At 34.3% G+C, this 17931-nt stretch overlaps 1 protein-coding gene across 1 annotated transcript in view; it reads left to right on the plus strand.

Moving 5' to 3' along the window:
- Positions 1-1606: 1606 nt before the first annotated feature.
- LOC114324209 (paired box protein Pax-6) overlaps positions 1607-17931 on the plus strand; it is a 269123-nt gene continuing 252798 nt past the window's right edge. The window contains exons 1-2 of the mRNA XM_028271975.2: positions 1607-1828; positions 1888-2068. Of these exons, the coding sequence (XP_028127776.2) occupies positions 1614-1828; positions 1888-2068 (396 nt within the window). The 5' untranslated portion in view covers positions 1607-1613. The remainder of the gene's footprint in view (positions 1829-1887; positions 2069-17931) is intronic.

The raw sequence follows: 17931 nt of genomic DNA on the forward strand, positions 1-17931 counted from the left end.
TTTGGGTGCTATTATAACTACATCATTGGCATATCTAAAGTGATTAAGTCTTTTCATTGACAGAAATTCTATGACTTCTCCATTCCAATGACTTGAAGATGTCCTCTATAGTCCTACGCCATGATTTATATTAATTGAATTTAATTTGTTTTTTATCTATTTTTACTAACACCGTCATTTTAGCTTGTTCTATCTTAGGAACATTCTTTATCTAAAGTCATTTCGAATGTTGGCCAATGCTTCGTCTATGGTCCATAGTTTTACACTATCAAGCCTTTTTCATAATCTATAAAGGCTAAAAAAAAAGAAAATATTCTACTAGTTTACATTAGTATTAATCTTTTAATCACATTTTTTATTTATTAATTACTTTCTCCCATATAGTGGTGTGACTGATTAGTTTTATGGTCTTATAGTTTATACATTGTTAAAAATACTTTGGTTTATACACAGGTGTTAAGATTCTGCTTCTCCATTTCTTACAAACCTGTTAGTGAATTTATTCATGTGTCTCTTAACGTAGAGATATCATCTGGTTTAATTTCTTTCCTCATTTTCTATCTTTTCTCCTACGTAAACGTAATGATGTAGTGGCGTAATGTAATTTGTTTGACTATTTCTGTCCAATTATCTCTCCAGTTCAACCAGTCCAACCAGTCATGTCGTTTATTTGGTCCAACCGTCGTACTGGAGTTAGTTCCATTACCATTCTTCATCATCATCATCAGCCTCTCTCAATCCACTGCTGGACATAGGCCTCCCCTGTTTGTCTCCAAAGTGTTCTATCTTGTGCTTTCTGTATCCAGTTTTTTGTTGTCTTTCGTAAGTCGTCTTGCCATCGTATTGGTGGTCTTCCTCTGCTACGTTTATCGGCCCTTGGTCTCCATTCAACTAGTTTGCGAGTCCATCTTCCGTCCTTCATTCTGGCAACGTGTCCAGCCCATTTCCATTTTAAATTGCAGCTTCTTTCAATGACGTCTATGACTTTGGTCTTAGCTCGTAGATCTTCGTTTCTAATCCTGTCTCGCAGAGTGGCCCCTATCATTGATCGCTCCATTCTTCTCTGCGCTACTCTTAGTTTTTGTGCGTTTTTCTTTGTGAGCGATAATGTTTCTGCACCATAGGTCATCACCGGTAGCACGCATTGGTCGAAAACTTTTTTCTTCATGTTAGTTGGAATGTCACTCTTAAAAATGTCACTAAGAGCTCCGTATGCTGCCCATCCTTGTATTATTCTTCTGGATACTTCTGTTGTTTGACTGTCCTTACCTATCCTAATTTCGTGACCCAGATATATATTTTTGTCTACCAGTTCTATTTGTTCATTTTGTATTTCAAAATTACCATTCTTGTGTTTGCTAAATTCCTTGACTAACTACGTTTTGTTTTTATTTTGGTGACCATTGTTATTACTAGGTCCTATAGAAACAGGTTTACATGGGTATCACATATAAATATAGGTTTAAAATATAAATAGCTACGTAAATACTTCAAATTAAAAAACTGTTTATGAAATATTATATAAGATGTTGAATTATAAATAAATTAAATTGATCAATTTGATACCTAATTAAATCGACCAAACAGTACCCTTATTTTCAGAAGAAGACCTGATGCACCATGCGATGAGCCAAAACTCATTGTTTGGGTGTTCGACTGCAGGCCACAGCGGAATCAATCAACTAGGAGGCGTCTACGTCAACGGTCGACCTCTTCCCGACTCCACCAGACAGAAAATCGTGGAACTAGCCCACTCCGGAGCTCGCCCATGTGATATTTCTAGAATACTCCAGGTCTCCAACGGCTGCGTATCGAAAATCCTCGGCAGGTAATATTCTGGTAAGGATTCTGGCTGTAGTTTTTGGCTGATGTTAGTTTTGTTGGCAGGTATTATGAGACTGGGTCCATTAAGCCTAGAGCTATTGGTGGATCGAAACCTAGGGTAGCGACGACGCCGGTGGTGAACAAGATTGCGGAGTTTAAAAGGGAGTGTCCTTCGATTTTTGCGTGGGAAATCAGGGATAGGCTGCTTAGCGAGGGTGTGTGCAATAACGACAATATACCTAGCGTAAGTACTACTTCTTAGTAACAGATATTAAAATATAATTGGCAAATATTAAACCTGGAATGTATTATCGAAATGGACTATGTACTTATTACGCCCCAAAAAGATATTCATTCGTTATTATTATTAGTCACTTTTTCTATTATTAAAAATAACAGTAGATATGTATTATAATACAAAATGGTTTTAAAACATAAAAATGTGAATTTGAAACAAATATGCTATCTACAGTAATAGAGCAGTAAGGATTTGTTTTTAGGTGGATGTGAGAGGTGGCATTCGGATTTTTGCGGATAAAGTTAGGTGATAACTTCGTTAATAATAATTGATTTATGCTCCTTCTCAAATATGCCCGAAACATTAATAAAAAAAATAAAATATTTAAAAATTTCAAAAATTTCGTTCTTTTTTCTACTTTTTTTGCGTATAACTTTAAAACAATTCATTTTGGAACAAAGATAATTAAATTTTCTATCAGATGCGATTGGTTAAAAATGTCTTAATTTATCACCCTTGCTGCAGAATAGCAATAAATATAAAATAAGGGGGCAAAACAAGTCTGTCCTTATTCAATGATTTTCCATCACTTAGGTTACACTTGGAACCTTCCTAATTCGCTTAGAAAATTTTTGTAATGTGCTAAAACCGTACACCAAATTTCATTAAAATTGACTCACTAGATTTCGAATAATAATTTTGCAATCTACACTTTTTTTAAAAAATTAATATTTTTTAAAATCTTGCACAACAAAAACTAGAACATACAAAGATTTGTCAATTTTTTACATATAAAAAAGCACTCCACCTATCTATTACACTTTTCAGAATTGAAATCGGATTATTTAAGCAGCCTCAGCAATGTTTTAAAGTTATAAACAATTTTTTGGCTTATAAACAAATTAGTGCTGTGGCCAGGAGGCTGTGCTACGGGCTCCTTTATTTAGATAGACTTTTTTAGATAGACCCAAGATTTTTTTGTATTTTTTGATCCGTAGAACACGATTTTTTTAGATAACAGTTGATCCGGATGTCGATAAGATTGCTATAAACAAAGAACTTGAGGAATTACGTAACATCGATTTTTCGCAAAATAATATATTTTTTGTATTTCTTGGGTAATTCTAAGCAAAAAATGTTCTTACAAGCTTTTCGTAGGATGCATAGTTTTCGAAATAAACGCAGTAGAACTTTCAAAAAATTTAAAAATTGCAATTTTTGAACGCGAATAACTTTTGACTAAAAAATAAAAAAGCAATTCTGCTGACAGCATTTGAAAGTTTAAGTCAAATTATACCGGTTTTAATTATTTGCATTGCTAAAAATAATTTTGTTATTAAACAAAGCTATTTGTTTATAAGCCAAAAAATTGTTTATAAGTTTAAAACATTGCTGAGGCCCCTTAAATAATCCGATTTTAATTCTGTAAAGTGTATTAGATAGGTAGAGCACCTCTAAATATGTTAAAAAATTAGCCAACTTCTAAATGGTCTACTTTTTGTTCAGAAAGATTTTAAAGAAATTGAATTTTTTTAAAAACATTTAGATTGCAAATTTATTATGCAAAATCTGTTAGTTCGATTTTAATAAAATTTGCTACATGGTTTAAGTATGTTACAAAGAATTTCCTAAGTGAATTACTAAGGTTCTAAGTGCCACCAAAGTGGTTAAAATCATTGAATAACAACAGGCGTATTTTGCCCCCTTATTTTATATTTATTGCTATATTGCAGAAAAGGTAATACGTTAAGACTTTTTGACCAGTCGTATATCATACAAAATTCAATTATCTTTATTTTATTTCTCTACGACTTTGTTCCAAAACGAATCGTTTTAAAGTTATAAGCAAAGAAAGCAGAAAAAAATCGACCTTTTCCGAAATTTTTAAATATTTTAATTTTTTTATTAATGTTCCGGGCATATTTAAGAAGGAGCATAAGTCAATTATTATTACTCCGAATGCCACCTCTCACATCCAAAAATAGACGTTTTTTCACCGATCCTTACTGGTCTATAAGAGCCACCGTACTAGACACATGCATGGGTAGGCACCTAATTGCTATGCTTATGGGCTAATCCGGTCCGTTCTCAGATGTGACTTTCATCCCTGTCATGTTACTGTCAAGAAACTATTCAAAATAATTGTTTTTCGATACAAAAAATACATTAGTTAATAGCAATTTAATTTAATTTAATTTAATTTAATTAAGTATTAAATTTAATTTAAAACAGAGTATTAAATTAAATTTAATACTCTGTTTTAAAATAACTTTATTCAAAGACCAAGGCAAGAATAGTACAATACATTAAAACTTTTACAACTTTAACAAAATGGCAACTATAAACGTCAAAATTAGATCAGCTGGATTTAATACAGCTGATTTATTATTTGTCAACTTTCTATGGTAACAAAAGGAAACAATAAATATTCAAAATGTAGTGGTCGGGATTTTTGCTTATGCGAGGATTGTTGCATGTCGGGATTTTGGCCTGTCGGGATTCTGGCTATCGGTATTTTGGCTGTCGGGATTTTGGGCGGCACCGGTAAAATAGAAAGGGTTGGAAACATGAGGAAGAGACATATGTTCAGCAGTGAACTTTTGAGGCTGTTTGATGGTTTCGAGATATTTAAAAATTTCATATGGGAGGTATAGTATGTCACCATGTTTTTAGTAGTACCTAAGCCGAAGCCAAGATGGCGTTCAGCCATACAGGGCAGCTGTTCTCGAGGCTTTTCTGTACTAGGTGAATTTTGTTGTTATTTTTTGAGAATATGAAATAAATAGACTACTGGTGCAATTAATTATTCTGGGTTTTCCGATATTTTTTGAGAGAATTGTTTTCATTTTTCAATTATTAACGGCAGAAGACTAGAATGTCAACAAAAAAAAAACAAAACAAAATACGTCGAAGGTCATATCACGACTACTGTGCTAGTTAAATCAGTTATCAGTTAAATTTAATGACACTACATACAAAAATAAATTATATGTATAATCGAAAACTGAAGAAATCTAAGTAATATTAAAGAGTACTAGAGTTCTGCAACTATAGAGCTAATATCTTTCACTCTCAACAAAGTTTCTAGATATCGGTTTGGGTATAGTTTACTTAGGGAAATTTCAAGGAATCATTCAAGCGTAATTTGCATTCTCCTATAGAATCAGAGTTTGTAACATAGATAAAATACGATAACTTCAATATTTTGGATATTTCTAATTATTAAAAATGAATGTTGTACACCATATAAATCGTTCATTAAGTAGTTTTTCCATTAGTGTTAATATGCAGCTTCTTTTTATAAAAAACATATCTATTGCATTTATTTTTTTATTTGTCAATCACGTCTCTGAGCTCTGTAACAGATCCAAGGGGGGTCACGGGGGTCGTGACCTCCCCCACACGAAAATAAATGTCAATGCAATAATCCTAAAAAAAAGAAAAACCGAGAGCCGTCAAACGAAAAAAATTTAGGCCCATTCAAAGAATAATTGAACACTCACTTATCCTAGGGGTGGTAAGACTAAGGGACCTTGCATAAGAGAAAAGTCATTAAATCACCCTCAAGATCCATGACCCCCCTCAAAAAAAAATTCTGGATCCGCCACTGTCTTAGCTACAAAGAGCTTTCTTTTATTATTGTTTTAAAGGTTGTCTCCATCTCCATTCAATGAAGAATAAATTGTCGTGTCATTGTTTTTCCTTCCCTTATTTTATTTATTATATCCGTTACTAGACCTGGATCCCGCGTACCAAAAAAAAGTTGATTAATAGCAAGTTGAAAATGTGTTAATAGCTTAACGGTGTCTAGCCGGACAAACTTTAATGCATGGGAAGACTGGAACTGGAACAGGGGAAGTTTTAATTGTGGAACAGGTTAAAAATTTGGAACGTCAGACTACGAAAACGTTTCATGTATTTTGTCAGACAGAACTTCCAATTGATTTGTTACCATTTCATTAAACTCTGCAAAAATCACTGCAAAAATCAGACTGGTGTTTATCAACAACTAGGCATTTTAATGAGTTGAACACGAAGAACATGTCAAAAGACAGGAATCATGTTGGTTAGTAATAGCAGTCTGATTTATGGATGAGAGTTTAATGAAATAGTAAAAAATCAATTGGAAGTTCTGTCCGACAAAATACATGGGACGTTTGCGTAATTTGACGTTCCAAATTTTTAAACTGTTCCACAATTAAAACTTCCCCTGTTCCAGTTTTCCCGTACATCAAAGTTTGTCCGACAAGACACCGTTAAACTATTAACACATTTTCAGCTTGCTTTTAATCAACTTTTTTTGGTATGCGGGATCCAGGTCTATACAGCTGATCTTACAGTTTTCCGCAAGTATTTATATTCATTTGCTTGTTTTATTAAGTGATAATATTTATGGTTTATTTTTGAAACTTACCTAAATAGCTAAAACCAATTTTTTTGTAAATTAAATCAATGTTAAACTTACATTAGATCTTAATTATTCCCGCGTACAAAAAAAAGTTTAGTATGAAATAGCAAGCTGAAAATTTAGTAATAGCTTAACGGTGTCTAGTCGGACAAACTTTGATGTATGGGAACGCTGGAACAGGGGAAGTTTTAATTGTGGAACGTGACTTTAATTATGGAACGTATCATACTGACAAGTTTATGATTGTGAAAACTAGCAGGGTGTTTTTAAGTTCATTCAATAGCAAGCTTTATATACCTAATATATGAGAAAATGTATGTCCGACAAATATGTTGGGCATTTTAATAAGACCGACACGTAGAACATATCAAATGACACGAATTATGTGGGTGGTAAATAACAGTCTGATTTTTTCATGAGAGTTTAATGAAAGGGTAACAAATCAATTGGAAGTTCTGTCCGACAAAATACATGGGACGTTTTCGTAGTCTGACGTTCGAAACTTGTAACCTATTCCAGCGTTCCCGTACATCAAAGTTTGTCCGACTAGACACCGTTAAGCTATTAACAAATTGTCAGCTTGCTATTAATAAACTTTTTTTTGGTACGCGAGATCCAGGCCTATTACAAAAAAGGATATTAACTGATCATATTAATTATTATACATTAAAGAGAAACTGAAATTTGAATGTTGATAGAAAAGAAGTAAATCCTGCCCAAAGCTTTACAACAATATGAAAATAATATTTATGGCATTATTGTTATTTATTATATTATTGGCTTCATGTAGTTGAATCTTCTTATTGTAGTGCTCTCTCCTTTAGTGGAGGATAGCGACTACACTGGCAAATATGTCTCTGCCCAATTCGGCTCTAAGCAAAGATGTTAAATCAAGGCCGGCCAGTCTCTGACATTTTTAAGTCATGGAGTCATGGTCATGAGACTTGGCGCCTACCGGGACCCGTTTTCCTTCAATCTTCATCCATGGATGATCAGTTGCGCGAGGTGGTACTTTTCGTTTCTCATTATGTATACTAAATATCTAACTTTTCTACTTTGATTATCTTTAGCAGCTACCTATCCATACCTACACTCCTAAGGACATTTTCGTTGGTGGTTTAGGTTGTCCAAGGTATTTTTAAGATCCTTCTATAAAGCCAGAGTTCAAAGGCTTCTAACTTGTTATCAGCCTTATGTTGAGCGTGCAGGCTTCCGTTTCATACAATCGTACTTATTGGTCTTGCATAGCGATGCAGAAAACTACATCTAAGACTGATAATAACTACCTACTGAGTAACCTACTGTTACGATATAAGCTTTTCATTTTAATAAAGCCTCTCTTACTTCCTGTTTATTATAATCAAGTTGATTGTTGAACCAGCAGCCAAGATGTTTGTTTGGTCTAAATACACATTCAAGCTGTTAGTAGGTCACATAATATATTGGAAGGGGTAAATTTTTGTTGTTTGATATTTTCTTAACATTGGTTTTCGCAATATTGATCTTTATCCCCATTTTTCACAACATTCCGAGACCCTATTCCCTATTTAACAGTATTTGGAGACTATATGGTCCGAATCAGTTAGTAAAACAGTGTTATCAGTTAGCATTGCTGGAAAATGCATTTTGCTTGTTCAATAATGTAATTTTCATTTCGTCATCATCGCTTTAGTTTACAATGCTTCCCAAGGCTCTTACGAATCCAACTGCAAAAATTTGGTAGATTAATTGCTTCATTGTAATTTAAAATTTTTGTGTAATTTCTATAGAATATTATTTTTTTCATGATCATTTAATTATATCACAGATAATATAAAACATATCGAACTGTTTAAGTGTATGAAGCTAATTCTGTTTAACCATCTAATCCATAACCACTTTGTTTAAACCACACACCAGTTTACTATCATTCTGATTCGTACCATCCCCGACACAACCCCTTTTTATCATTGTCATAGAGAATTATTAACAACATTCATAACCCACAAGGTAAACACCGCTTCATAATAATCTCTCCCCTTCTTTTATCATCCCTATACAAACCAAAACAGCTACTTACAAACTAAAAAACCAGGGAGCAGCTGGTGTGGAACTGCAACACGTACAGACATACATAACCATCCCATCCCGCCTTTTATCATTATAAAAACAAATGAGCCCATCTGCCCAATGGCGAACCGGAATTCCGCCATTTTCTTTCTGGCTGTCTTTGTAGGTTACTATTAATAAATGTTACATATTTATAGGCACTCGGAGGTCGCTTTTATTCAATCGAACCATAGGAATATCAATGTTGTGAGTATTTATACTTATCTGTATTTTTCTGGTTTTGGATGTTCTGTTTCTATTGATAATATACATACATTTTGTTTTTAATTTTGGTAAATAAGAGGACTTATGAGCGTAGGAGCAAAATTTCGGACCAAGGCTTTTTAAATGCATTTTTTCGAATCTTGAGAAAAATATTTTTGGAGAAAGTTAAACGCAGAATGACAATTACTTTAATACCGAGCGCCGAAAGTCACTTAGAATAAACAAAAAGTTTCTTTTGAATGTGATATTTGAAATTATAAATCAAAATAAATTTTTCATCTTTTTTTTTCACCCCTGTAACTTATTAAAATAAACATAGAAGTTTTCAGGGACTTTCGGACCTCGGTAATAATGTAATCTTTCATTCTGCGTTTAAATTTTTCAAAAGTACTTATCCGTTTTCCCAGGATCCGAAAAAAATGAATGCATTTAAAAAGCATTGGCCGGAAATTTTACGCCTACGCTCTTAAAGTACAACACGCAAAAAATCACACAATTTTCTCTTCTCAAAAGGTAATAAATATAAAAAAACTGTGTATTTAATAACTTAGATTGCAATGTAACTGTTGGGTTCTTGTAATCCTACCCCACAATTAAATTAATAATCTCAGGTTCTATAGGTTACTGGATTAGTGATACAAGGTAATTAACTGTGTACGTAAGGTACCAGCGAGACTAATTTTTAAAAGGTTTAAATCTAGTCCAATAAATTTAATATAAAAATGAGAAGTGATTTTAAACTATTTATTCTAAATGAAGACTTAACAAAAGAGAGATATACAACAATATACAAAACTACAGGGCTATAAAACTGCTTAGCCACACCATGAAAATATGATGCAATTTTCATTATAAGGCAGTTGAGGGAAAAGTACAAGAGTAAAGAAACAAACGCTCATATGGTATTCATTGATCTTGAGAAAGCATATGATAGAGTTCCTCGAGAGATTCTGTGGTAGGCACTCAATAAGAAAGGAGTCCCTGGTGAATATGTAAAGATTGTGAGGGATATGTATGAGGGAGTAACGACTAGTGTTAGGACAGGTGTGGGAGAGACTGATAAATTTCATGTGAAAGTAGGATTGCACCAAGGCTCTGTGCTTAGTCCGTATTTATTCTCATTAGTTTTGGACCAAATAACAGCGAAACGACAGGGACAGGATAACATTATATGGTGCTTAATGTATGCTGATAATTTCGTGTTAGTAGGAAATAGTGAAAGAGACTTAAAACAAAAACTGGAACAGTGGAGACAAGCTCTGGAGGCAAAAGGTTTAAAACTTAGTAGGACAAAAACAGAGTATTTGGAATGTTCCTTTAAAGATGGAGCTACTACAAATAAAAATAATAAAATGGTATCTTTGGATGGTGAAATGATTGTGAAAAGCAATAGTTTTAATTACCTAGGATCGGTGTTACAGAGTAATGGAGAAATAGATAGAGCTGCATGCAGTAGAATTAGGGCTGGATGGATGAAGTGGAAAGAAGCGAGTGGTGTGTTGTGTGACAGAAAAATTCCAATGAAGCTGAAGGGAAAATTCTATAAAACAGCCATAAGACCGGCTATGATGTACGGAACTGAATGTTGGGCAGTGAAAAAGAAAGAGGAACAACGAATGCATGTGGCGGAAATGAGAATGCTTAGATGGATGAGTGGAGTGACAAAGAAGGATAAAATTAGAAATGAGTATATTAGGGGAAGTCTAGGTGTGGCACCAATTGATGCCAAAATGAGAGAGCATAGGTTAAGATGGTTTGGTCATGTTCAACGTCGGGACAACGTTAATCACCCAATACGAAGAATAGCTGAAGTGCAGATTCCTGGAAGGAGCAGGAGAGGAAGATCAAAGAAGACTTGGGGGAGGCGATAAGGCAGGACATGTTGGTAAAGGGGATTAACATTGATATGACCCAAGATAGAATTGTTTGGTGAAATGCAATTAGGGAAGCCGACCCCGCATAGGGATAAGGCAAAGAGAATGACATGAAGACTTAACAAAAGGGAATATGAAAGAAAAGTAAAATAATGAGAAATACTACTTGTCGGGGAGACTCTTTCTTATCGTTCTGGCTCCAATTACATCTTCAACCCTGTTTTAAGTAGATAGTGTCCGTGCTGACACTAGCCCAGGGGGACCGATGGCTTAAGGTACCCTCCGAAACACGGTGAACGGCTCGTATCATTTTAGATATGAAAATGTCGCTGTTAGTAAGAGATTTGAACTTGTGCGCTCTCGCTTAGAAGACCAGTATCTTGCCGTTGAGCTACGGCCGTGCATTAAAAATAATTTAAATGCCCTGAAATTAAAACTACAAACATTGCATATGTTCCGCCTCTTTTTTCTCTCTTTTGGCCTTAACCGGGAAATAATATATATGACCTCATGAGATATAGGTATGGCCATCTGCTGGGTTCATGGGTATCACTTGCCTAGATATATGCCGCAACGGTAACTCGACCTTACAGCTTCCACTAACTTAGCGAGGAACCATTTACTATGTACTTAATATGTACCTATTCAGAATAGATGTTTAAAGATGCACTAGAAGATGTTAATAGAGGCATATCTACTTTCAAGTCCGCCGACACGGCTCCCGTGCTCACACTGTTATCAATCAGATGCCACCAACACTGCTAGCGTGTTTACATTTCAACAATTTTCCAATGACTGTATAAAAGCGGCACATGAGACAAATATCTGATATTGGCCTGGAGCTGAAAGTGTTAACGGCCCACTATTATAGTGATTAATCTGAGATATTCAAACGATACAATACTCCTTGCGAACACCAAAGAAGAGCTGCAAATTTTGGTTGATCGTACTACACAGTACTGCGAGAGCTATGGAATGGCTTTCAATAAAAAAACCAAAATCATGCTTCTCAGTAAGGACAATATAGAAAGTAAACAGATACAATTAATATTTATCTTTATTGAAGATATCGGTAAAGGCATTCAAGTTTATTTTCGTTATGAAAGAATATGTCATTACGACTTGTCATAACTGAGAAATTTACTCACTTGCTCTGTTTCACTGCCGTTCAATAACATGAATTTAGGAAGATGGCACTTGCAGAAGAAGAAGTCAATGTAATTGACTGTAATTAAGTGATCTAAGAATATACTAGGTAAAGAGAGAGCTTTCCAATAATGTATCACATGTCATGTAGATACGGTCATGTACGGTACCGAGACTAAGGTTGGCTAGGTGCTACGTTTTCTCGACTTTGTTTTACGGATTGGAAGCTTGGACCTTGAATGCGGCATCAATGGAAAAACTGGAATCATTAGAGTTGTGGATGTATAGAAGAATTCGGAAAATATCATGGACAGAACACGTCACAAGCAAAGAGGTTCTGACAAAGATGAATAAAGAAATGGAAGTCTTAAATACAATCAAAACCAGAAAATTGGAATGTCTTGAACATATTACACGTGGGGAGAGATACATTTTGCTCCAACTCATTATACAGAGAAAGATCCAAGGAAACAGAGGCATAGTGAGACGTAGAATATCATGGCTACGCAACCTGAGAGAATGGTACAAATGTACATCAAATGAACTATTCAGAACAGCGGTCTCTAAAGTCCGAATAGCTATGATGATTGCCGACCTCCGTCGCGGAGATGGCATTTGAAGAAGAATAAGATATCATACATTGTCGATGACGTCATATTTTTAACAAATGTGGATAAAAAGCAAATGAATTCAATCGAAATATGGGTAACTGGAAAAATAAATTGACATATTTTTAAGTACAGTGGAACCCCGATAACCCGGAAGTCCGGATAACCCGGACCGATTTTTATCAGACAAACATTTCAACAATAAAAATGTATGTAATATAAAATTTGAAAGATAATGGGTATTTGTGTAATTTGAACCACATATACGATAGTAAAAATGACTCATGGCACACGACGTTCATTGTCGTGTTATCGGAAACAACAGGCACCTGTAGTATCCTTTATTTATTTCAAACTGTCTTAGCATTGTTTAAAAAAGACTAAAAGACTATTAAAAAATTCTTTTTTAAACAATGGTCTTAGTCTTCACTGTTATTAAATAACATAACTTCGTTGCGATTGAGACCGTATTGTGTGTTGTACAGTCGTATTGTTCGCTTCCGTTCTGTAATCGTTGGTAAATCTATTCAGATTTTGTGTTTGCGTGTTTTTTTGTCTACGTAATGGCAACAAAACGTAAAAATGTTGTAGTGACAATGGAAAAGAAACTAGACGCATTAGGTAGAATTGACAAAGGCGAATCTTCAAAAACAATTGCAGCATCATATGGTGTCGGTACATCTACAGTATCGGATTGGAAGAAAAATATAACTAAAATCTAAGAATTTTGTTTCAAAATGATAACAAAAGACAGTTTGGACAATCGCTGCAAATCTAAGAAAGCTAAAAATGAGACTCTCGACGACGCTTTGTATGTGTGGTTTTGTGCGGAACGCGAACGTGGTTTACCAGTGTCTGGACCAATTATTATTCAAGAATCAGCACTCAAGCTGAATAAAATGTTGCCTGATTGTGTACCAAATTTCACTGTGAGTCCAGGTTGGCTGGATAGATGGAAAAAACGTCATGGAATACGCCAACTATCTGTAAGTATACCGTATTTTATTAATTTTTACCATTTTCTCCGGCTAACCCGGATTTTCGATCACCCGGATCGGCCGCGGTCCCGATTAATCCGAGGTAACGAGGTTCCACTGTATTTTCCATACAAAATAAAGACTATTCTATTAAGTTATTAAGGGTAATATATAATTTTTCCACACTACACGTGACTGTTTCGCAAGATACATGATATAACATGTTCCGTTATAAGTAAACCGATTTAGTGGAATGGTTTTGATAAAAAGCTGTAGAATGAACAATATATCAATCCCCAAGTTGTTTTGAATATTAAAACCGTAACAATACGATTCGGCGGGAAAGGCTTTCCGAATTTCGGGACGATTCAATGGTCTTATAAACAATTGGATGTGATTTACTTGGAATTTCCCGGGATGCCATCAATTCTCTGTTACATAATCCTTCGAAGCTCTGTAGCAGAGAACGTGTTGTATTAATTGCAGAGCGCTTGCGTAAAATTTTCATCGATAACAAAATGCGATACGCACTGCGTGGAATGGCTCGGAAGGGAATTTCTTCCTTCACCTTACAAAACGAAAACAACGTAGAGCGTTCCGTCTCTCCCGAAAATGCTCATACGGATTCAAAAAGCTTTTAATTTTACACTCAACCAAAGGTTTAAACTGAATTAAGTTTATAAACCTACATAGTTTCTAGTCTCAAAAGTTATGCATCACCTAAAATTATGCCCATTTTCATAGTAGATTTTTTCGGGATTATTTTTTAATGATTTTAAATTCCAATCGTACAGTAAGATTTTTGATCACGTGTTTAATTCTGTCCAATCAGATTATTATTTCATCGGTAATTTTCTAATGTAGAAAATTACAATGATTATTTCATTCATAGGAGATTCTGACCAATAGAAAGCTACAGAAATCTGAATTAAATCGATAATTTTTGATAATCTCCCGTCGTTAAGTATATTCAGGCGCGGATCCAAGGGGGGGCAATGGGGTCAATTGCCCCCTCCTTGAGACTTCGCCTGGTGTCGCCTTTTTTTTAAGAAAGAGAATTACGATTGATTGAAAATAAATAGTGAGTTTTGTGTCCTGTTGACAACTGAATAACGGAATAAAACATAATTCCTTCTCCAAAGCACGTGTTCTCGGTCTTACTGTATGGTTTCGAGTCTTGGACTGTGAATAAAATCGATCTACTTACCTAAATCGTCTTGAGGCTTTCGACATGTGGTAGATGAAGATGAAGGCAGAAGAATTTTAAAAGTATCTTAAGTGAAGAAGATTCAAAACTCCACAATACTAGAACGTCTCAGCAAGACTACTGAGATTGTAGAAGGCATCAACAAGAGAAAAGTGGAGTATTTTGGACATGTAATGAGAAGTTTCAAATATAGGTTGCTACAAAATATTATGCAATTCAAAATAGAAGGCAAACGCAGTCCAGGACGAAAAAGCACTTCGTGGTTGATTTAGGGTGGCAGTGAATAAAATTAAGATAGCTATGATAGTAACCAACGTTCTGAAAGGACATGGTACATGAAGAAAAATAAAGTAACAGCCCATACTGAAAAAGAATCCTGCGTACGCGAGTGACAAGAAAAGTTTTATTTCATTGCCCCCTCCTTGCAAGGTTGCTGGATCCGCCGTTGAGTATATTACGTCAGATGCCCTTCGTTGCTACGAAAAAATACATTCAGTGACATTAATGACAATTAATGTTTTAAAAATTATAAAAGTGATGACTTTCAATCGTCAGATATTTATAAAAACTGTGTGTTTAATGGTACTTACATAAATAAATTACAATGAAATTTTGGTTTTGAACAGTTTTATTCATGAAATAATCGCAACAAATTGCACTCGACCTCTGAAATTAATATATAATTTTTGCTCTCGTGACACTTTGACATAATTTCACTCGCCTTCTGCTCGTGAAATTAAAACTGTCAAAGTGTCACTCGGGAAAAATTCAATAATTTCAGAGCTCTTGTGCAATTACTACTGATTATTTCATTCATAGGAGATTCTGACCAATAGAAAGCTACAGAAATCTGAACTAAATCGATAATTTTTGATAATCTCCCGTCGTTAGGTATATTACGTCAGATGCACTTCGTTGCTACGAAAAAATACATTCAGTGACATTAATGACAATTAATGTTTTAAAAATTATAAAAGTGATGACTTTCAATCGTCAAATATTTATAAAAACTGTGTTTAATGGTACTTACATAAATAAATTACAATAAAATTTTGGTTTTAAACAGTTTTATTCATGAAATAATCTCAACAAATTGCACACGATCTCTGAAATTAATATAGAATTTTTGCTCTCGTGACACTTTGACATAATTTCACTCGCCTTCGGCTCGTGAAATTAAAACTGTCAAAGTGTCACTCGGGAAAAATTCAATAATTTCAGAGCTCTTGTGCAATTACTACTGAGAATTTTGTTAAGTAGATTGTTTCTGTTTAATTGCAACCAGTTTCCTAGTTTTGACAACTGTCACATTTAAGAAAATATCTATAATATACTTTTAGTTCTGCATCTAATGTCAAATTGTCACGTGGAGAACACAAATAGTCAAGTTTAAGCGCTTGATTTACTTCGGTAAGATTATTTCATGAATAAAACTGTATTTTTAAATAAATTAACTAATAGGGGAGTGCAAATAGAACGAAAACATGCATTGTTTCGGAAAAATTCAAACAAGCTTATATTTTTCTAAAACTTTTTTTGTTAGTTTATATACATGTTAAAGTAAAAAGTTCTACTCGCGACTTTGGCCGCTAATTGTTTATTAATTGTTTAAACAATAACAATTGTTTTGTATTAATAATTTTAAAAATATCGTTAAATTCATCATTTTACTTTGATCAAATATGTTTCTATTTTGTTTTTGATTATACTGAATCCGAATATGGCATGCAATTTGAAAATTCTTATACAGAAGCTCTTATACAGTATGTCTGCGTAGCTAGGAACCACATGGAAAACTTTTTTATTATCAATTTTACGAAAAAAAGTTATTCTTCATAAAATGCTCTGGATAGTCAAAAATCCAAAACTCAACCATCAGATATCAAATTTTATCAATTTTATACGAGTTATGCCAAAAATATCATCATCATTCTCTTTGCCTTATCCCTATGCGGGGTCGGCTTCCCTAATTGCATTTCTCCACACAATTCTATCCTGGGTCATATCAATATTAATCCCCTTTACCAACATGTCCTGCCTAATCCTCTCCCCCCACGTCTTCTTTGGTCTTCCTCTCCTACTCCTTCCAGGAATCTGCACTTCAGCTACTCTTCGTATTGGATGATTAACGTCTCGACGTTGAACATGACCAAACCATCTCAACCTATGCTCTCTCATTTTGGCATCAACTGGTGCCACACCTAGACTTCCCCTAATATACTCATTTTTAATTTTATCTTTTCTTGTCACTCCACTCATCCATCTAAGCATTCTCATCTCCGCCACATGCATTCGTTGTTCCTCTTTCTTTTTCACTGCCCAACATTCAGTTCCGTACATCATAGCCGGTCTTATGGCTGTTTTATAGAATTTTCCTTTCAGCTTCATTGGAACTTTTCTGTCACACAACACACCACTCGCTTCCTTCCACTTCATCCATCCAGCTCTAATTCTACTGCATGCATCTCCATCTATTTCTCCAATACTCTGTAATACCGATCCCAGGTACTTAAAACTGTTGCTTTTTACAATCAGTTCACCATCCAAAGATACCATTTTATTTGTAGTAACTCCATCTTTAAATGGACATTTTAAATACTCTATCTTTTTCCTACTAAGTTTTAAACCTTTTTCCTCCAGAGCTCGTGTCTACTGTTCCAGTTTTTGTTCTAAGTCTCTTTCACTATTTCCTACTAACACGACATCATCAGCATACATTAAGCACCATGGAATGTTACCCTGTAGTTTCGCTGTTATCTGGTCCAAAACTAATGAGAATAAATACGGACTAAGCACCGAGCCTTGGTGCAATCCTACTTTCACATGAAATTTATCAGTCTCTTCCACACCTGGCCTAACACTAGTCGTTACTCCCTCATACATATCCCTCACAATCTTTACATATGCACGAGGGACTCCTTTCTTATTGAGTGCTCACCACATAATCTCGCGAGGAACTCTATCATATGCTTTCTCAAGATCAAGCAAGTTATATCAAAAATATGAATTTCGTTAAAGAGTAAAGTACCTTGATATTTCAGAATATCAAAAAATGCTATAATGAAAAGTTGTTTGAAATTAAAAACTATGTTTAAATATACAATTACATTATTCTAATCGAAAAAATGTTTTCAATTATTTCTCAAATTACCGATACTCATCATCCTTTTATTACAATTATGATAACTATTTTATTATCAATTTTACGAAAAAAAGTTATTCTTCATAAAATGCTCTCCCTGGTCTAAGATCTAAGATACAACCATCAGATATTAAACTTTTTTAATTTTATACGAGTTATGTACAAAATATGAATTTTTCTTAAGAGTTAAGAAA

Source organism: Diabrotica virgifera, chromosome 5 (assembly GCF_917563875.1).
Source record: "Diabrotica virgifera virgifera chromosome 5, PGI_DIABVI_V3a".
Classification (NCBI taxonomy): Eukaryota; Metazoa; Arthropoda; class Insecta; order Coleoptera; family Chrysomelidae; genus Diabrotica; species Diabrotica virgifera.